Source organism: Pezoporus flaviventris, unplaced genomic scaffold, assembly GCF_033815535.1.
Source record: "Pezoporus flaviventris isolate CSIRO_AGI_PZ_B2104156 unplaced genomic scaffold, CSIRO_AGI_Pfla_v1 ptg000066l, whole genome shotgun sequence".
NCBI lineage: Eukaryota > Metazoa > Chordata > Aves > Psittaciformes > Psittacidae > Pezoporus > Pezoporus flaviventris.
The window spans coordinates 13500412-13522716 of NW_026892614.1; the positions used below are offsets into that span (position 1 = coordinate 13500412).

Below are 22305 nucleotides of genomic sequence, written 5' to 3' on the forward strand. Positions count from 1 at the left end.
GGCAAAAGCTCAATAAATTGAAATAGGAAACCAGAAGTGAAGTGATTCTAACCAAATGCGTGGGCTGCGCGGAATTAGGCACATGGACTTTAGGGCAAGAAGGGAGATGAAGGGTTTTTTTTTAATACTTCTGGCAGGCTATGACTTTGAGAAACAACTGGTAACAAAAAAGTGATAGAATTCTTAATTCACTCTATAGAATCAAGATTTTTAAAATAAGCAATATAAAGATGTACCTGAAAGCAAAACGCCTTTTTCTCCAACTAGTGTGTCAAACCCATTTGGAAAATCTCTGATAAAACTAGCAGCATTAGCTATTTCAGCAACTTTGTGAATCTCCTCTACAGTCACCGTAGAAGGATCCTCTGCACCATAGGCAATATTTTCAGCAATGGAACAGGAGAACAGAATTGGTTCCTGAGAAATTAAAAACCATAACTAACAGGTAGATCTGTAGTTACATGCATGTATTGTCTATATCTCAAATAACATAAATCCCACTTGAAAGCCCCAGTATTAGTTTATTTTCTATCCAAACAGATATGTAAACTAGAATTAACTGAATTCAAAACAAAGGAGTATAAACATCAGTATGAAGCTCGTACTGGTAGCTCAGTGGAATACATACATTCAAAAAGACAAATGCTAATGTGACCACAGGAAAAGCATTTTTGCACAAAAGTTTTTGGTGGCATTATTACCTAAAGTACATGTTTTGAAATGCAATATATACCCAGTTACCCTGGTGCTTTTAACCAGGACATCAACCTAATAGTTAATTACACTATGAAGCATCTGGGGAGATGACGGAGCTAACATACATATTTTAGCTGGTCAAGTGGTTTATGTTTAAGAGATCACTGAACACCTCTCTGTATTTCCAGAGTTTTGGGGTTGCTACAGAGGGAACACTACAAGAATAATGACAACAGTGCTCTATTTTCATGCTTTCCTACTGGAACTGTGTTTGCCTGGCAACCACAGAGAGCACAGGAGGTCAGTTTCCAAATGGTTGTGTAAAATATGATTTCCATTAATAGGAAATGTTAATTAAATATTAAGCTTTGTATTACTTTCTTCAACGAATCATAGTATACATTAAGATGGTATACCTATATAATTTGCAACAATGTACTTCCCAGTCTTCACATGAACACTTTTCTTCTAAGCCAATACTTCAAGTTGCTGTGATTGTGTAAAAATGCACTACAGAAAAATGGGACCAGCTCTCAATACTTCATTTTAGAACAAAGCACACGCAACAGCACTTATGGTGAGATGGAAGGGTTTCACTGAGGAGCAAGATTATGGCGTTTCAAAAAGAAGCAAAGTGAGGCACAGCTAGTTGATCACACAGAATTATTTAATTGACTTAGAATTACTTTTCTTCCTCACCTGACTCACTGTTCCAATCTTTGTTCTGAACCACAGTGGATTTAACTCACGGATATCAAAGCCATCAACGGTGATAGTACCTTAAATTAAGAACAATAGATTCAAGTGTGTTTGACAAATACTGAAAAGACGCAGAAAGAACAGTCGAGAACAATGACCCCTGGGGATCACATACTGATGGATCAGAAATGCAAAGCCACACAGGCACTGTACACCCCAGAAGGAAGCAAGTGCATCAGTGGAACAGTCACATTAGGACCTCAGGCACAGGAACCCTGACTGCTTATAAGGTGTACATGAAATGCAAAGCATCAATTGTCATGAATGAGAGCAACACAAAAAACATACCTGAGATAGGATCATACAGCCTCAGCAGAAGGGATACAATAGTCGATTTCCCTGTACCACTTGAGCCAACCAGAGCCATAACAGAGCCAGCTGGAATGGAAAGGCTAAAATCTTTGAAAATTGATGTTTCTGGACGTGTGGGATATGCAAACTCAACGTCCTTGAATTCCAAAGCACCTCTGAATGTGTCTTTGCCCAATGTGACTCCCTCTATACAACAAAAAATACAGAAACATGAACAGAAATGAAAATCAGCTCAGCCCTCCTGGAACACACTTTACAGATGCCCAAAAGAAATATCTTATCTCTGTGTTAAATGTAGGGATAGCTGCAAGCCACAATTCAGGACCACAGGGGCTGTATTTCAGCCATGACTGAATTTGTGTGGTAGACCACTCATTCCAGAATGCCATTCAGGTTGCTCACCAGCAGGAAACCTACAGCAAGAGGGAGAATTTGCATCTTGCTAATATCTAACAACTAACAATGTTCACTTCTGGTAGAATTAGCTGAATTCTAAAACATAAACAATTTAAATATTGCCAATGAGAAGCGATGAAATTAAATGGCATTGTTGCAGGCCAAAGTCCTGTTGCCATAGAACACATGAAAAAAGATAAACATTGCAAATCACTTCCTATCCTTTCACCAAGCCACAAAAGTCGCCTGAAACACCCTTCTCTTTGAACAAGAACAGTTCCCTCTCCAGTACCTGCTGTGTAGCTTTTAAGAAGAGGCTGTCACTGGCATAAAGCCGCTGCTAGATTTGTTGCATTAATGACTATTTTATGATTTTTTTTAATGAGAGTGTATTTGATAAATTCAGGACAACAGTGTATTCAAAGACCAATCAGAGGCATAACTCCTCCTAGGCAACAGTTCACTGAAACTAGAATTTCAGTTTGTAAAACACTGTAACAAACCACCATGAAGGAATGATTGCCAAAACTAAATACAACCAGCTTCTTTCTGGAGCGCAGTGGTTGATAGAAACAATTACCTCAGAAGACTATCACTACTAGAACAAGCTTATAGTAAGTAAGACAAAGAAAAAATTTCTTCAAGCCCTCTTAAATGCCAGCAACACATATCTGTACAAAGCAAACTAATCAGACAGCAATGCTGCATTCCCAAAGGACAGAGTCTCACTGATGAAGTTCCTAGCAGTTTTGTGAAAACTGGCACCACCAGGGCACCACCTGAATAGTGTTTCTTCCTGCTAAAGACATACAACTCAAAACGCTGAACTCTTTCCAGATGCAACACACAAGTAACCCCCAACGAGCCACAGCACATGATGGCACCGGCCCATGTCTGGTTAAACAGTAACTGTGGATAGGACACACAAACACCTGTCAGCAGCAATCAAGATTTCACTAGTCCTGCTGTTCCTAGAACAAATAATTTACTTTGCTTTTTTCACAGATCCCCTCCTCTTCTCCAGGTGTTCAGTTTGATGGTAATAGTAAAAAACAAGAACCCACCATTAAATGGAAGCTGGGGCTTCCTTTCAATAAGTTCCCACAGACGTCCACCAGCGCCCAGTCCTTTCATGAGCTCAGAATAAAAGGAACTTAGACCTAAACAAAAAGCAGAATGATATTATGTATCCATATGGAATGGAAGACATAGGAGACACAAAATTAGCATTATACATTTTACCACCAGCCATTGAAGCATCAGATGTGTAGGGGATCTTTTACTCCAAAACATTATCAAACATGCTGATTTAAATCCCATTTAGTCTCGAGAGCTACCAATAACCCTTACTCACCATTTTTACTTGTACTTGTAAACCAAATATATCTCAAGAAAAAAGAAAACATTAATACACTTAAGCTTGTGTAGACTCAAAAGCAAAGTAACTCTTTTTCATCCATCTATCAGCAAGAACAACATCCAGCTTTAGCAAAACAGCCTTGCATACAACCAGCTATATTTATCATATTATAGTTAGGGTTGGAAAGGACCTTAAGATCATCAAGTTCCAGCCCCCCTGCATGGGCAGGGACACCTCACACTAAACCATGTCACCCAAGGCCTCATCCAACCTGGCCTTCAACACTGCCAGAGATGGAGCATTCACAACCTCCCTGGGCAACCTATTCCAGTGCCTCACCACCCTAACAGGAAAGAATTTCCTTCTTACATCCAATCTAAACTTCCCCTGTTTAAGTTTTAACCCATTACCCCTTGTCCTATCACTACAGTCTCTAATGAAGAGTCCCTCCCCAGCATCCTTATAGCCCCCCTTCAGATACTGGAAGGCTGCTATGAGGTCACCATGCAGCCTTCTCTTCTTCAGGCTGAACAGCCCCAACTTTCTCAGCCTATCTTCATATGGGAGGTGCTCCAGTCCCCTGATCATCCTCATGGCCCTCCTCTGGACTTGTTCCAACAGTTCCATGTCCTTTTTATGTTGAGGACACCAGAACTGCACACAATACTCCAGGTGAGGTCTCACAAGAGCAGAGTAAAGGGGCAGGATCACCCCTTTGACCTGCTGGTCATGCTTGTTTTGATGCAGCCCAAGATACGGTTGGCTTTCTGGGCTGTGAGCACACACTGCCAGCTCATGTTCATTTTCTCAACAACCAACACCCCAAGTCCTTCTCTGCAGGGCTGCTCTGAATCTCTTCTTTGCCCCACCTGTAGCTGTGCCTGAGATTGCTCAGACCCAGGTGTAGCACCTTGCACTATTTTCAAAAGCACTCAGTAGAATGGAGCACTCTCAACACTGTTCTTTGTCAGACAGGGTTATACTAGTACAGAGGAGCCTGGCTGAATAAGCCCCAGGGAGAGAGGGCACAAAACTTAAGCTGGACCTGATGTTTGAGAAGTTATGTGGAGAATGAACAACGTAAAGAAATGAGTCTCCCAAGACGGCATGCGTCAAACACTATGGGATAAGGCAAAAGCTAAAGACAAGGCCTGCGTATAGTACTGGGTCCCAGCTCCTAGCAGTTGTGTGAATCATCTTGGAGCTGGCTTGGCTGAAGGGCTTTCCGGCTGAAATAAACCCAGAAACCAACCTAGAACCAAAAATGGAGTAGGACATAAATGTGTCTTATTTCTTCATTTTTTGTGTGTCTTTCAAAATAGAGTAGCCAATTTCAGGATCTCTGAATTCCAACAGAATAAACATATAGAATAAACTACCTCCACCTTAAAATGCCTATAGTGCTAACAGTGATTTTAGGAGGGTAGAAAACCCAAGGTACATTAAAATAGGTTTACTGGTTTATTCTTGCAGAGCAACAAGCCCAGCACAAGGTCATGAGTCTGTAAGTGTAGGCAGGACATTTCATCATGCTGCTGCTGAGGACCATCTGAAAACTTGAGACCCAAAGCACCTAGCCATGGTGAGGAGCCATCTGGTTGGAATAAAGAGCCAAAGCATCTACATCGTAGAGTAGGGCACAGGAGAGGAGCACAGAGGGAGGAGGCCTCATGGAGCACCTCAAGACTCAGACACTGAGGTTTGCAAATTCACAACCACTCATGAAAAAGCACTATATGCAATGCAGACTGCAAATACTAATTAGAAAATGCTTTTAATATTTATAACCTATGTTCAGCAAACTGTTAGATAAAAAAGGGGCAAAGTCCCAAATTATGCAATGAGCTTCACAGTTCACTGCATGTACTGATGACATACACTAAGCAGACTTAGCACTTGCAAGATTTATATGCCTTATAGAGGCATCAAGGAAGTCAAGCCTCTTGTGGCAAGACACATTCACTTCAGCTCTGTGCAAAATTATATTCTTCAATAATCTGGAGTAGAATTTAAAAATATGGCTTTATAGCATATACAAGTTAATTCAATTACCTTTTATCAGTGCTTCTAACCTAATCTTTCATTTACTTAACACTATTTTGCCCATGTTTTCAAAGTGCCAGGTATCTGTTGACCAAACTTGTGTGATTTAAGCAGAGAAGAAAGGGGTTTAGTAGTTGGAATGGGGGCCACTGGAATTTTGATATTCAAGGAAGCGGGTTTTGTGAATTCTGCCCTCAGGTGCATCTTTGTGCTTCCCATGGTATCAAGCTTAGACTTAGAAGAGTACAGCGGCATTGCACTACCCTGCTGGTCTATCAGAAGTAACAGTCTCATTTTTAAAGAAGAACCCTTCCAATCAGGTCAGGTTCAAAGTACCTTATCTTCATTTTTGCCTGTATGCAGTAGTGAAGACTGCTCTGTCAAAAAGATTAACAGTGTGTTTCTGGGTCAGTAGATTACACAGTCTGAGCTTCAAGGAGAAGGCAATAAGGAAGACCTGAAAACACCATAATGTAGAGTTCTGTTGGCACCTTCTTTAACTCTTCCAGCTCAAAACACTCTATATTGAATTACAGCTAAATACTGCAAGCCTTTCTAAATACAGTATGTTTAACATCGAACATGTATTTTGTAAAAAATATCAACTGTCTTCATTTAGACCCAAAGAAAATGAAAGTAATTTGCGTCCATCACATACACACATTGAAATAAATAACCCCTGTATTCACTTGGGAAAAGGGAAGGCTTAAATGAAGTTATAAATTTTAATTAACTCTTCAGAAAAAAAAAAAAAGAAGTATGATTTTTTGGATATCATTTGGAAGAGACTTTTAAAGGAAGACAGATCTTTTAAGGGTTTCTTCCCTCCCACCCCCATACTGACTGTAACGCTTTGAACTGAAGAAAATCTATTTTCTCATTCCATACCTCCAATGCTTATTCCAACCCAGAAAGCATACATTAAGAAAGATGAGAGTTCACCAACTGTCATGTAGGCACTGCCCATTAATAATCCGCCTTTGTATAAGACTGAGAGGACGATTAAGTTTCCAGAAAGGCCACTCTAAGGAAAAAGAGGAAATGGCAGATTTTGTCACATACATCTTAAATTTCATCCTCTAAAATATTGTTTCAGAATTTTCCTTCCAATAAAAGAATTCCTACAATAGGGGTATCTAAGATTTTTAGAGGACTGGGTTAAATCTGAACAAAACCAGTTCTAACACAAACCAAGGCAATAACCAGTTGGCATTCAACAGCTGTTTCAATAATTCCTTTTTTGGTTGGTTGGGTTTTTCCCCCAAGACGGAAAGGAAACCAAACATTATTCTCAACCGTTATTAAAGGAGAAGAATTGATAGTCTGCAGTTACGTTGCAGTTTTAGGATACTATTAAGCATACCCACTGCAAGCTGTTTGCAAAAATGCAATTCCTCCCCCACCTGCACACCCCGCAGATTCCTTTAGACTGATTTAAGTCCAGTCTTCCCACAGCTTTATGTAAGTTCAGTTTATATGCACTTCATTAATTTGCAGGTTTATAAGTATCCTCATCAACTTTAAACTGACACTTGGCACAACATGGTTGGTTTACTTTCACCAAAATATACTTACTGCTCCAAAGAAGCCTGCCCGAGCGAGTGCCTCTTTCTTAGCCAGCTGTAGCACATAATCAACTTTCGTTGTGTACTTTTCCATTTCAGTCACTTCATGCCCAAAAGCTCGAACTGTTCTTATGTTTCCAATACGCTCTTCAGCTAACTACATTAAAGCAAAGAACAAAACACACACAGACACACAATTTGGAATGCTCATATTACAGAACATTTGAAAGTTAAACCAATAATACTGCACTGATCTCCAATTACATTCCTTTGGATACCACTGGAACTTTGTCATGCCCTCCTCCACCCCCCCCCCCCCCCCCCCCCCCCCAATTTTATTTTATTTTTAATTCTATTAAGATAAAAGTAAGCTGCATGACCAGGCAGTTTTAAAAAGAACTTCAAGATTGCCTTAAATGCTAGCAGGGATAGAAAAATATAAAAGTAGGGTTAAAAAAAACCACCATAATTTGATGTGAACAAAGCACATAAGACAAAACTTGCAATAACAAGATGGGGACAGGAAAAATAAAGACTATTCTATATTAAATCATGCAAGAAAGCCTGCAGTTATTTCCTGAAACAATTCCACTCAGCTGATCAAAGCAACACTGGCAATTAATTCTAAAACTACCTCAGTTGTAACCTATTATGCTAACTTGATAATAGGCACTGTGATGGTATAACAAAGAACAAGACCTCCTTCTGTGAGTAAAAAAATATATATGTAATAAAAAATATGTATGTGATATAAAAATATAATTCTGATTCTTCCATCCCCCATTCAACCTGAAAATTTAACAGAACACTAAAATTGCTTGTTCATGTGAAGTCCCACACCCAGTTTATGAAGACATGAGCTTCCCTTCAACACAGGACAAGGAAGATAAGCAGAAGAGGGCTAATCTTCCTTCTGCACAGTCAATTTGCAGAAGTTCTACAAAGGACACCCCAAGTTTAAAACAGCTGACAAGTGTGGCTGTCTCAGCTAGATCTTTCCTAATTATATTTCTATGCTTTCTAATGATGTTTCCCCACCCTCAGCCTGTAAGGAAAAGGTCACCATCACTACTATTCTCTGATAGCACTTTGCAGTATTATTTCAGCACAGTCAGCAAACCCAAGAAAGGCTCCTCTACAACAGTATCAACAGCTTCCTCTATTTTCCTCCCAGTTATCCGAGTATGTGCTAAGATGCCCAAAAAAGTTTAAGTAATGTTAAGCTTCATAAACATTAAAGAGCTGACAATAAAGTCAAACATCAAAGATTCATTCCAGAGAAAGACCTGCTAGCAAAGTCTTCTTTAAAGACAGATCCATCTAGGATGCTTCTGATGGCTTTAAACTGATAACCATAGTCCAAGAAAAGTGTTTTTCAAACCTAGGTACCAAATAACACAGGACTTCATAGATTGATTTTTTTAATGCTCTCACAAAGCTAAAGCCTAACCTCCTTAACCTTTCCTATGTTTCCAAATTCTTAGGGCCTGGCACCTCCATATTATATTGTTATGGACAACCTAAGCATGGCTGTTGGTGAGATCTATGTGTAAGTGTTACTGACATTTACCTTTCATGCTATTCAGGTGCAAAACTACAGACAGGCTCAGCATGGCTTGGGGCAATGAACAGTACAATTATCTTCAGAAGATCTGTAACTTCTTCAGAGATATTAATCTAAATACACTAGAGCAACTTTGAAGTTAATTAGAAAGCGTCTGTTAAAAGATTACCTGTGTTGCTTCTGCAAGAGAATCTTGGGTCAATTTAGTAAGTTTTCGCAAGTACCTTCCATAAATCACAGCCAGGACAGCCAAGGGTGGCACAATGCTCAAAACAAATGCAGCCAGGCTAGGAGACACAAAAAACTAGAAGAAAAAGTTATGCGTCAGGGGCTAGCGTTCAGATTAAAAACCAGCACTGGAGCACTGAAGTGCAACTTCACTTCCCAGAGTTCTCTAAAACTACTAGGGTTTTAATTTAGAGCTGCCATGCTTTCATTTATCATGTTTTATTTCTTCCAGGCAAAATAACCATTCCTCCACAGTATTTGGGATGTGTCCCACGGTTAGAACAAAGGATTATAAGCAAAGCGGTCTGGATTACATTTCTAGCTTTCTCACTGGTTCTTTGTGTGGTCTAAGCCAAGCATCTTAACCTGCCAGTAAAGAAACCTACCAGGAAATTTCTTGGGGATGTTGAAAGACATAAGGTATTATATAGCTCCTAAAGCACTTTTACAACTTTTAAATAGATGGTGTAATACAGAAAGTTTGAGTAGAGAAATATCATACACTACTTCTGGGTAACCGAGAAACAGATGGAGGTCACCAGTGCTCCCCAACACCCATGAACGCTCATAACCTGGAATAATAGATTTAATTTCCTGTTGCAAAACCTTATCACTCATAACAGTCATCATCAAAGCTCCTAAATGGGTTATTTTCATAAGATTCATTGAAATTAGATTTAATGTGGTTTCGTTTCATCTTGCTTTCTGTACTGAAAACTAAAATCTCCAGAAAAATTAAAAGATTACTTCCTTGACAGGCTTTATAATTATTTCATAATAAACCTTCTGGGCAAGCTTTTATAGTCCAACTTTTAACACAGTATCATGGCAGCATTTTTGAGCAGAATACCTTATATTCTATTTAATCTATGGTAAGATAAAACTTTATACTCTATTTGCTTACATAACTACAGAGAGGCATAATTCTTATCTGTGACAAAGTATTAAAACTTTAAAGCTTCACAGTGGAAACTCTTAACAGTTTCTAAAAACACAGAATGAATCATAGAATCATAGAATGGATAGGGTTGGAAAGGACCTTTAGATCATCTAGTTCCAACCCCTCTGCCATGGGCAGGGACACCTCACACTAAATCATATCACCCAAGGCCTCGTCCAACCTGGTCTTGAACACTGCCAGGGATGGAGCATTCACAACCTCCCTGGGCAACCCATTCCAGTGCCTCACCACCCTAACAGGAAAGAATTTCCTCCTTACATCCAATCTAAACTTCCCCTGTTTAAGTTTTAACCCATTACCCCCTGTCCTGTCACTACAGTCCCTAATGAAGAGTCCCTCCCCAGCATCCTTATAGCCCCCTTCAGATACTGGAAGGCTGCTATGAGGTCTCCACGCAGCCTTCTCTTCTCCAGGCTGAACAGCCCCGACTTCCCCAGCATATGGGAGGTGCTCCAGTCCCCTGATCACCCTCGTGGCCCTCCTCTGGACTTGTTCCAACAGTTCCATGTCCTTTTTATGTTGAGGACACCAGAACTGCACACAATACTCCAGGTGAGGTCTCACGAGAGCATCAATATTGGAAGATTATTTTTATGAGAAGATTTTTTGCTATCTGTTTTTAACTCCAGGTAGACAGCAGGAATTACTACACTCTCACTTAAGATAATTTCCACCGATGTATCTTTTCTCAGATAAGCATAGCAAAATTCATACCACAGAAAACATGCAGGGAAATCAAATTTTTAAGTAAACTAACTGACCACCAAGGAGTATTGCACATGCAGTGCACTGAAGCCTTCATTAACATGCTTCTAACCTAAATATATTCTTTGCTGATGGACTAAAGCAGAAAGACTAACACTTGCAAAATCCTTACCAGTAATTTGATATTCAGTGCTGCCTTTGCTCACTGAGTCTTTAACCGGAATTGACCAACTTCAATAACTTTTACATCAGGCCCTTCACACCCTATTTTACCTATGGCCACAGAAACTTTATCATTTATTTTAATATCAGAGGATCATAGAATGGTTTGGGTTGGAAGAGATCTTAAAGATCATCTAGTTCCTGCCAAGAGCAGGGACACTTTCCACTAGACCAGTTGCTCAGTAAGAACAGTTAAGCTATTTGTCTGCTATACTTTCCTTGATAAATTTGGGCAGCAACGGTAGTTAATTTGAAACCTTCATTACCCATATTTTGGCTTGTGAGTAAACATCAAGTGGCTACAGGCACATCATCTGTTGCAAAGCAGTACATAAAAGTTACAGTGGATAACCAGTGAAATATACTTGTATCAAAGATCACACAACACTTTCTGGACTGAATCACACTCACACATTGCCTAATATGACTGAAACAAACTTGAAACTACAAGAAGTGACAAGCAGGGAAGAGACCACCATACCATCATTCCAACCCCCACAGATACTTGCGCTCCTGCCCTGAGCCCATCTGAAAGGTTTTCAGTCACTGAACGGCCCAAGAGGGCTGCATCTGAAGATAAGCGGTTTATCAGCTCTCCTGTTCTCGTCTTGTCAAAGAAAGCAATTTCTTGCTTCAGAATAGAGGAGAACATGGTTGCTCTCAAACGTTTCACAATTCTTTGTCCTGTTGGAAACGGAAGCCAGTTAAGCATGGCACACAAGGATCATGATACACACAGATACCAACAACATAAAAATCACAAGATTATGCAGCACTGAACAAGTCTCGTTACAGATTTTTAATATACCAGAAGAGAGTGAGCTTTGAGATGTCTTGTAACAGTAAATAAAAACGAACAATTACTCCAGCATCCTTATCTTTGCACTATTAGTTTACCTTTGATCTGGTAAAAAGCTACTGATTCCAAGAGGATCTCTCAGCCAGTGCCAAGATCTTATTTTAGATTATTAGATATCCTGACTCTGTGAAAAAAAAGATGATTAAGATGATTCTCAGTAGTGCTTTTTGCTTCTACTTTTACCTGCAGTCTGCATGAGGTAGACACGAGTAGCATTAGCAGCAGCACCACATAAAAAGATTCCACTCAGCAAGGCACACAGGCTGGTCAGGCTGTCCGTGAAATCTTCGCTGGGATTTGTATAAATGATGTCAATAACTTTCCCCAGAAAGAAAGGGGCTGACATGGTAATGACACTGGAAACTGTCAGAAAGCCAACAGCAGCTGCAATTCAACAAGGAAAAGGAAAGGAAAATTATTCTGAATTTGCAAGATCATTAATAGTACATATTTCTTCACTTGAAATTTCTATTAAGCTTGAGAGTGCCACTTTAAATAATCAGCCTTCTTTTAGGCCCAGTTCTGAATGTGGTATTTTAAGTCACTATATAAATTAAATTAGGCAAGGCACATTTTAAGATTCTGAAAGCCTCTGTATACAGTCAAAGTCCTGCAATTACTTCTCTTGTCTAACCCTCCACACCACCATCCAACAAGGTTAACTTTTCAGAGATGTCATCCTTAGAGACCATTAACAGTTACCACCTTTTCCACATATCCCACACAGTCCTTCAGCTCCTGTATTCTCTGGGTTTTATTATGCATGCTTGTTACTGTATTAAAGCTTCCAACTGCCTATTTCTGATACAGCAATGGACTGAAGTTCTGATCTGAGAACTAAAACATGCAATTTTATTGGGGGGGAGAGAACAACAAAAAAGCACTACATTTACTCTTGACTGGCAAAATTTATATACATTTGTTTTATTTTACTCTTTACTGTTGTTGGTCTATAAGAAAAATAGAGTAAGTTTGATTTATAAGCACGTGCATTGTTGAGCAGAACTCCTGAATTCCAGTTGCAAGGTCACTCATGGAGCAACCTGTGTAGATGTCTGAAGATGTATCACAGAGTATGAAAATCACACTAGACCAAGACTTAGCCTTTTGAACTTTCCTCTGCAAAGCAATTTCTTGAGCCAAGAACACAGCTTGATTCTGAAAAGGCAAGCCCAGGTTGGAAGGCTGAGAACTAGGAAAAATCCCATCTTAATTGAAAACTGAAAAAACTTGATATGAAACCACTGAACCACAACAAACAATGCTATTTATACAGCATGATCTTCCAACAGCCAGCCCCACACCTAAAGCAACCATTCGCAGGATTGCTACAAAATACAAGCAGGTAATGCCTTTAAAGGCAAAAAGACACTGTACTGAAAATCCTGAAGTTGCCCAAGTGTTTCATTCTACTGAGCTTGTATCCTTCTATGAGGAAGACAGCAGAGCCTTCCAGCAGTGCATTACTGTAAGCAGTATTTCTAACATCTGTCACAGAAGGTTTGATGCCTCTTACCATCTCCACAAACACATGGGAAGCTTTGTTTCCATTTTTACTTGAAGTATAAACACAGCTGTGTATTTATGATTAAGAATTCAGGGTACCAAACATGCATACCCTCTATCACCTGAAACAAACACTTCTCTGCATCTTCACTGCAGGGCCCCACAGCAGTGCTGGGAGAGCTGCACACACTGCCCAAACAAGCTCTACCCTTCCTTTTGCATTCAATCTGCTGCCTGCGGATCCTATTCAAGATTTGTTTGCAATCTTTCCCTTGTGTTACAGTAAGGCCAGCAAGCACATAAAAAATAAAGGACTAGGATCTTTAACTTGAACCTACAGAAACTGTAAGAAGCCATAGTAGTAAGGGAAAGACTTCCTGCTGCAAACATCCATGGTCCAAGTCACAGCCACATCTCATAATCATATTGTTTACTACATAAAACTTCAAAAGAGTGACCCTGTTAACAACCTGGCTGCACTAGTGATCCAAGCTATGAAGCAGTAGGAAAAACCCAACAAAAGGCAGGCCATCTCCTATGAAGAAAAGCTGGTCTATAAAGGCAGCTGGACATGGTCAAAAGCATCGCTTGTAAGCACAGTGCCGCAGAGCAGCTCAGTCTCCACTAGTCCAATTCATCCATAACAATTTCTGTTATGGATGGAAATGGACAGATGAGCTGCACCTATAAATATCCACTGAAGGAAGAGGGCTGCATGGCTAAAAATCCTGCATGGCTCTCTCCAGTGGTACAGCCTTCCTGGCTTGGATTTATCTCCAGCTATTCTTCAAACGAACATGGGTTTCATTGTAATTACTTCCACCAGCCTCAATTCAACTGAAATCAAACACTAGTACATAAAACAAACTGAAGACTACTGAGCTACTTCAACATTAGACAAAGTGTCAATAATGTATCAGACCAATGCAGTCCTGAAGAAGAAATTTATATAATCCAGATGTCATTTATAATTTTGCCCTTAAGCAATATAGCTATCTTTATAAATTTAATCCCAAATCACATCCAAAATAAGGTTCCCTAATTGAAACTCTCACTTGGATTATACCAGAACAACTAGAAAATAGCACGGATACCACAGTGTTGCTATTTTTTTTTAAATTGTTGGCTAATTGAAGAAACAGGAACCAGCAAACATCCTATCTCCTCACTCAAAGAAGAGTTGTCATTATGATAATTGGCTAAAGGGAGGAGTACGAGGTGTTCAGCAACCAGATACATGAAGACACTTCTGGGACACTGAAGGTTGTTACTGACAGAACAAAAGGTCACAGTAAACTTTACAGTATTAGTTTCACATAGCTTACTCTGTTAACTAGAGAATTATGTTAAACAAGAGAGTATTTTGGAAGTTTTATGTTTTAGAATCAATTTGTTTTGTAGGCTGTGAGATGAAAATAAAGAAAATGTGAGGCAGATCAGTGGAATTGATAAAACCAGGGCTACGTCAAAATGGCAACAGAAGCAAAGACAAGACAAGCTGTCTCCAGCTGCAGCTCAGCAGTGATCAGAAATCCAGATCATCGCACAAAGCAATGCCTTTATCACTATGAAGATCAGCATTCTCTTGGTTAAGGCTAATGTGGGCTTGCTTCTTGACAGCAGATAATGCAGCTTCATTCCACAGTAGATGTATTTTGGGGACAAGGAACTGGTCACCAGCTGGTAAACCAGGATGTTTACAAGCAGTAACTAGGCAGAGCTATGAGAAACCTGTCAGCAGAACATGGACTAAGTGACTCCAACGAGTCATAAACCAATTTTCTACACGCAAGAATACTGCCAAGGAAGTGAAAGTTTCTAATTTTGCTGGTTCTTACCAGAGTATCCTCCTCACCCAGTACAGTATGTGGAAGCATACAAAGCCAAAAAATACTTGCAAGCCTGTCGGAGAAAGGACTTTTTAAACACAAATGCATAAATATTTAACCTCAGTTATTATTTCCTGGAAGGAAGATGCAGTGATGATACATTTTACATTTATTGGTTAGGTAAATTCCATTTCCATTTGGTGAACCCTGGCCCACAAGGAATTTGTTTTGGATTAATATAGGGATGTTGAAGGACTGGTATCAACCCTGTGAAGTCAGTTCTGCAAATAGTTATTTCAAGACAGAATAGTCTTCCTGAGTACTTTGTAAGCACTTAAGGATGTTCTGTATGGTTCTAGGTTAGGTATGAGTGGTGTGGTTTTCTTTCTGTGTTAAAGTAAATCCTTACATGATATTTGGACTGCACCTATTATTATGCAAGAAGAACCTTTGGGAATCATCCTCCTTACATTATTAAGAAGAACTGTAATACTGTGCTCAGAGAAAAATACGGTTCATGTCCAATAGCATGGCTGTATAACACACTCCTGGTGCATTTTGGAAAGCTGCTAGCTTGCTTTTTGAGTGGAGTTGTCTTATCTTGCAGGTACTGTCAATATACTGAATCTTGCAAGCTACTATTTCCAGTGATGACAACAGTTTTTAGAAAATGTTTATAGGAATATTCTATAGACAGATTGATGTGGTTATTGAATTTGCAGTGGTTTTAATTTTGTTTCATTGAGGGTTTTTTTTAAGCACAAAAAGAGCAGTTCAGGTTTTCACATGGTAAAGACTGTTTTCTTTGGTACAACAACAATTCAGTTACACAACTCACTGAAAGTATCTTCAAGACTACTCATAGCATACTATGGATCATCTGACTGACCAGGATTATACAACAGTTTGGAGAAATTAACAGTTGCAGAAAACTGCTTCAAGGCAACAACCAAGACAGACAATACTTTTGAGATAATATCTCAAGAACAAAACCGGTGTCCAGGGGTTGGAGGGCACAGCAAGATACCATCATAGGAATGAGCCCCAGAAAAGCAGCTGGTGGCATCCCTTATGCTCAGAACCTTTATATGATGCAATTTATGGGAGAAGTCGATCACCTTGAAGAAAGGCTGCTCTTTGAGTCACAAGGTGTCCGTGATTGACAGAAGTCACTCTTAGTAGCTCCTCAGTAACGCCTCTATGATCAAACAGGACAGACCTGCCAGGATTCCTTCTGCTATGGAGCAATCAAAGTACCAAGGAGCCTTCCTAGAGCAGGCTATAGAAGGATTCTCAAAACAGGTTTCAGAGAAGATATTTAACCATAGACATGTCCTTCCAGGCAGAGCAGCACACAGTGACTAGAAGCCCCCAAAAAGCAAGAGCAAATAAGACTGCTGCTTTGCACAGGAGAACTGGAGGAAAAGGCAGCATGGCACGCAGCCTGATGGAAGCCATAGGCAGAGCAGTGCAAAACCTCCACTTGAAAGCAAAGATGGAGGCTTGACTCTGCCTGCAAGCAAGTAGCATCACTTTCTCTTCAGAAAGAATGTTTTCAACAGCTTCCCTGGACTACTGTTTCAGGACAATGCACCAGTCTGCAGTTCAGACTCAGTAGAAGCACAGAGCTCACTCAGGAAAAGTAGAAAAACACTACTAATTCCTGTATTTTATCACACCATGTTAAAACAGCATAAATCATTAATTACACACTCACAGAGTTCAGTTGAAGACATTTAAAAACTGTAATTTGTTTCAGAGACAACATATTTCAAAATTTCTACTGCATTTCCTCATGACACTGATTTTCCTCAGCCATAAAAAGCCATCAAACTAAGTTTCCAATCACCAAACTCTGGAAAGTACTAAAATAACCCTCGTTTTGCAGGGTGAGTACAGCTTCTTTTTTTACGTTTTTACCATGCCTTTACAATTAAAGCCTTTAAGTTGTTTGTGTTTATCTTGCGCAGAAGACAGTCTCTATGTCAGACAAATCTAGCTACAATTCCCTCTATCTTCACAATTTACACAAATAGTGTAGCAGAAACATTCTGCAGAGGAATTAAGTTGTAAGCACCTAGCTGATCACAGTGGTCAGCAGCTGCTACTTCTGCAATGTCTTTTACCAAAGTAGCTCCATTAACAGTTCACCACCAAATTGAAGTAAGGGACTGCCACCAGCTAGCCACAGAAAAGCAATATTTTTGTGACAGAGCTACAGGGCTGCTTGGACCTTTTGTGAGTTTCATACCAAATACTGACAAAATCAATAGGAAAATTATGGGAAGAGGCAACAAAAAACCCCTATTAGACTTCTAGAAAAGGCATGCTGCACATGAGAAAACGGTCAGTAAAGAACCCCTTCATATACCACACAGATTTTAAAACCACAAGAATTGCCTTCAGAAAATTCAAGTCCAGTGTGGTTGTTGAGTTGCTTTCAGATGAGCAGAACCACTTTACAGTAACTAAATACAGTAATAAAACCCAGTGAACCACATATATGTACTGGCGAGGTCAACCCAAATTTTGGCCAAGGATTTCCCAGCTCCTGGGTCACTGCATAGAAACAGCAAGATTTACAACAATGGGGTTCAAGCCAGCTTCCAAAGAGCAGGGTACTCCAGTGACTCTATGCCCCACCTCTGCTCCCATTAACTTCCTTCCCATTGCGCACACTATAGAACTAATCATATTTGCTGTCATGGGTGGAATGGTACAAATGGGTATATGAAAACTGATTCTTCAGAGATGCAATCGTCTGCCTTTAAGTAATTTTTAAATGGAGGGGATAAAACATATCCTTAACAGTGCATGGATTGCCTGCTGATGGTCAGACTTAAGCTACAAAGCCTGGAAGAACAAGTTTCAAAATGAAACCGTGTTACTACAAACTAAATACATATTATCTGTCCAATTTCATTTCCTAAAATAACTGAAGTTTTCAAAGATACTCAAGTGTTTCACCTAAGAAATGTCAGCCTGTATAAGTACAAATAACTGAAAGCATGACTTTCTAGTAGCAATACTCACAGTTGATGTGTTCTACATCAGTAGATGTAAAAAAAAAAAAAAAATCAAGTTGCTCACTACCCCAATCATCCCTAATTATCAAAACAGTTTCCCAACTACATTGCAAAGAATACACCTAAAAAACAGGTAGTCTGAGGTACAACTTACTGCCTTTAAGAGTTATTTTTATAGGCATTTATTGCTTATTAGAAACTAAAAGATACACCAACAGCAATCCAGTATTTATCGTTCAGGGATGAGAAAATGCATGATGTGGTGTAACTTTAAAATACAGCAAAAGCAGATTACGAATAAAGCAGTGCTCTTCTAATTTCATGGCAAATTTCAACCTATAGGAAAACAACTACTACTAATTGTGCTCCAAATGCTAATATAAAACTTCTGAAATAATATTTCTTGCACATGTGTAGAGAAGACCTGTGTACAAAACAGCCTTACCCAGTGCACAGGGAGTGTTGCACAAGGAAAGGGCATACTTTGCTACTGGATTAAAAATTTCAGAATTCTTTGTGCTTACTTTACAATTCAATAGAACTGTTGTTTCCTTTGAGTGTGGTTTGGATAAAGAGCAAAAGACAGATTCTCACAAGGGAAAAAAGGAGGAGGCAGGAGGAAATAAAAGGGATCATTTTGAAAAGGCACTTTTTGTGGCCTCATGCACAGAGCAGGATTTAATAACTTCAACAATAGCCCTGTCCTCTTCCCTGGGAATTGAATTTAATTGAAGACACAAGTTTACCTGACCTGACTGTACAGGATCAGCCAGAGAACTCCTAAAATTACTTCTCTCCTTTGTTAAGCAGAATTCACAAACCCCTAATTTCACTATACAAACTGGGTACTGAGAGCAAATTCCCATCATAGTATTTAGCCATCTTTTTACCGCTTTAAATTGGAAAAACAAAATTTAACACACATGTTCCATTAAAAATGTATTTGCAACTCTACATGGCTCGAAGTGTAACTGGGTATGAAACATGGAAACATGGAACACATTACACTGATCCTTGGGTTTTGGGGTGTGGTTTTTTTTTGACAGTATGGTATCTGGGACATTTATTTTCATTCCCAAGAGCCTCCAGAGGGTCAGAACCTCCTTATACAAGAAGAGCACAGCAAGAGGTGCTGCGTGCCAGCACACTGGAACTCGCAGCCAGAGCACACCACTTCATCCCGAGCCAGCAGATGGTGAAGAGATCCTGCCTAAAACAAGATATGACTGTTTCCTGGTGCCAGTCACAACTGGAGCAGGTCACCTTCACCTCTGTACCTGCACCTCCCCAGCTGACACCATTTCCCCACCAGACCAAGTGGGTGAACCTCATCTTGCTCAACTTCCTTATAAAAAACCCTCTGCTTCCCACGCCATCACTGCAACTCACCTTATGTGACCGTGGATTTTAATGCACAATTTCAATGAGCAGGATATCATGACCTACAGCACGTGGGATAACAGAAAATATTTCTATCACTTCACAGTGGTAATGCTAGACACCTATGTTACCAACTACTGGGTATATAAAATGCGGAAGACCTGGAAAAGCTCAACTTTCTTGCAGAACAAAACAGCACCTGTAAGACTCTTAAGAGATCCCACAGCATTTGCTTACTGGTTATGTGGACTTGAAGAGGAAATTAAATATTTTACCCTTGGTTCATTGTTCCATGCAGTGAAACCATTAACCCTCCTCTTTCTCTGAATGAAGGGAAAACAGAAGTACTTAGTTTTTAATTCTCAGTATAAAGATGCAATAGGAACAAAATGGAACATATTTTAACATATTTTAGATACAACGGCCAGATGTGATTTCCATACAACCACCCAGAAGGTATTTCACGTACATTTGTTATTCCTGGTAATAAAAAATGAAACCATGTAATAATGGCTTCTTACTAACAACTGTAATACTGTTATCCCCATGAGAACCAATATCCAGAAAAGTTCGTTCCTACTCTTCGTAGATAATACCACTCTTAAGGGCACAATTTATACAACCACGGCATCGCCTTCGCCATAGAGACTCTAAAATTAAATAAATAGTTTTTAAAGCATCCTACAAAAGCTTTAGGTTAAATTCCTGGGAGACAGAGCTCCAATTTTTTTTTTTTTTAATAAGCTCAGGGTTCCCATTTTTACTTCATTCTGTATAGTCTCAGGCCCAAGTTTATTGGAGGCTGCCTGTGAAGCCAGCACTGAACACGCACAGAGGCATTAACCAACAGTACTGGCAAAAAGGGAGGAGTTCTGTAACTTCCCAAACTTTTGCTTCCTTTCAAAACAACCACAAACTAACATATGGTAAGGGTGGCAGGGAATGCATGTTTTCAGCTTTCTACACGTATCGAACAGTCGCTCAAAGATTCCACGTTGGGCTCAGATGCTGTCCTATGTGCCTGTCCGGGAGGGAAACACGACGTTCTTCACTGCGACTACGGCCGCTCCGGGCAGTGCCCGGTGCAGGCGGGCGGCGGGGCAGGAACCCCCGCCCTGCAGCGCGTGGGCCCGCCGCCCGCGTCTGCTCCTGGAACACCCTGCCGGGTCCAGGGCAGCCCTGCGATTCCCCCCCGCCCCTTCCGCGCTCGGACAAAGCCCCAGGCCGGCTCTCGGGGCGGCAGCCTCGGACCGAGGCCGGTACCTGTCAGTCTCCAGCGCTCGGGGTGCGCCAGGGCCAGCAGCCTCCGAGCCTCAAAGCGCGTCGAGGTGCCCGCGGCCCCCCGTGGCGGCGGCGGCGGCGGCGCCGGAGGCTCCGCTCCCGCGGCGGCGCTAAGGAAGCGCGGGCCGCTGCCGGCCGCCCCGGGAGGGAAAAGGAGGCGGCGGCATGACGGCGCGACCGGCACCAGCAGCGGCGGTGGCAACGGGGAGGCCGTCCCGCACCTGTTGGCTGGGCGCAGCGGGGCGCGGAGGCCGGAGGCACCACCGGCGGCCCGGGCCCAGGGGGGCGGTGCCGCCCGCCGCAGCAGCGGCAGCAGCCAGGGCAGGCGCGGCGCGTAGCCCGCCATGCGGCAGGCGCGGCGGAGCCGAGGCGGCGGCGCTGCTGCTACTGCAGCCGGTCCCCGCCGCGCGGGTCTGCGGCAGGAGGAGGCGCCTCCGAGTCGTCGCCGCCGCCGCCCATGGGCCACCGGCCCAGGCCCTTGCCGGCCTGCGGCGAGCTGATAAGGCCGCGGTTGCTGGCCTCCTCCCGACCACCGGGCCGCGCCTCAGCAGCCGGCCAGCGCCGTCTGCCACCGCCCGGCTTCCGGAGAGGTCGGCGACAGGGCCTGGGCCTGCCCTGCCCTCCCCAGTAGCAGCAGAGCTCCACTTGATTCAGGGCCCGGAGTTCAGGCACCCGCCCCGGGAGAAGGAAGCGGGAACCGTGCCCCCTTTCCCTGCTCCTCCTTCCCTGGCCCGCGCGGGTCACACCAGGGGAGGCTAGCTCAGGCTGGCCTTCAGGCCTTGCTGGCCTCTGTCCCTGGGTTTGGTCTTGGTCTGGACAAGAGAAAGCCCCCAGCCAGAGGAGAACTGCCTGTAGAGACACCATGCACCTACCCCATAGGTTAGCGGCTACAGGATCCATACGAACATGGCTTACATGCCCACACTCAGACCAGAGCCTACCAGATCTATATGAACAGCCTTTCCCTGGTCCTGCCCTCTTCACGTATTACTGCTCAGTGTACAAGCCATCTTCCAAAGAACCTGCTGCCCCTAACCATGATTTAAGGAAACTGGGTCACTGGAATACAGCTGTCCTGAGGCTGTGCAGTGCTGGAAGCCACAGCAGGGACCTGATCCCACTGGGAGTCCTATTCACTTCCCTGTGGAGTCTGCTGTAGTGATACCTACAACTCTACTAAGAAACTCTGAGACAAGCTTCTTCATTCACATCAGCTTGTGAGATGTGTTTTGCAACAGTACTGCTTGAACAACCACACTTCAAAGTCTGTGAATTAATAAAATCATATTAAAACGAGAAAACACGAATACAAACGACACAGCCAAATTCCCAGCGTTTAGGGAACTGGAGGGGTTAGCACACCCAGCGAGGGTGCTGAGGGATGGAGCCTCGCCCTGGGAAAACCACCACCTTGCCGGAGCAGTTTCCCTTGATACCTGAGCATAAATCAGCATAAACCTTCCTCACAGCGCTCGGGGGATGGTTGAAACGTTTTGGGACCCACGCTGCGAGGGCAGGAGCCCCACCCGAGACGTTCGGGTTTCCTCCCCTCTCACACCCAGCCTCCCCGCCAGCGGGCGCTGGGGACGCCGCTCACCGCGGGGCCCATGGGA

The 22305-nt window shown here is 41.9% G+C and overlaps 1 protein-coding gene across 2 annotated transcripts in view; it reads right to left on the minus strand.

Moving 5' to 3' along the window:
• Nucleotides 1-22305, minus strand: part of LOC133278478 (TAF5-like RNA polymerase II p300/CBP-associated factor-associated factor 65 kDa subunit 5L) — a 50977-nt gene that overhangs the window by 2860 nt on the left and 25812 nt on the right. The window contains exons 6-14 of one of the 2 annotated variants that reach the window (XM_061471283.1): nt 11854-12054; nt 11293-11495; nt 8865-8999; nt 7142-7288; nt 6455-6590; nt 3228-3323; nt 1744-1953; nt 1396-1475; nt 237-417 (exon numbers count right to left, since the gene is read on the minus strand). In XM_061471283.1, the coding sequence (XP_061327267.1) occupies nt 237-417; nt 1396-1475; nt 1744-1953; nt 3228-3323; nt 6455-6590; nt 7142-7288; nt 8865-8999; nt 11293-11495; nt 11854-12054 (1389 nt within the window). The remainder of the gene's footprint in view (nt 1-236; nt 418-1395; nt 1476-1743; nt 1954-3227; nt 3324-6454; nt 6591-7141; nt 7289-8864; nt 9000-11292; nt 11496-11853; nt 12055-22305) is intronic. The other variant, XR_009746570.1, reaches the window with a different exon arrangement.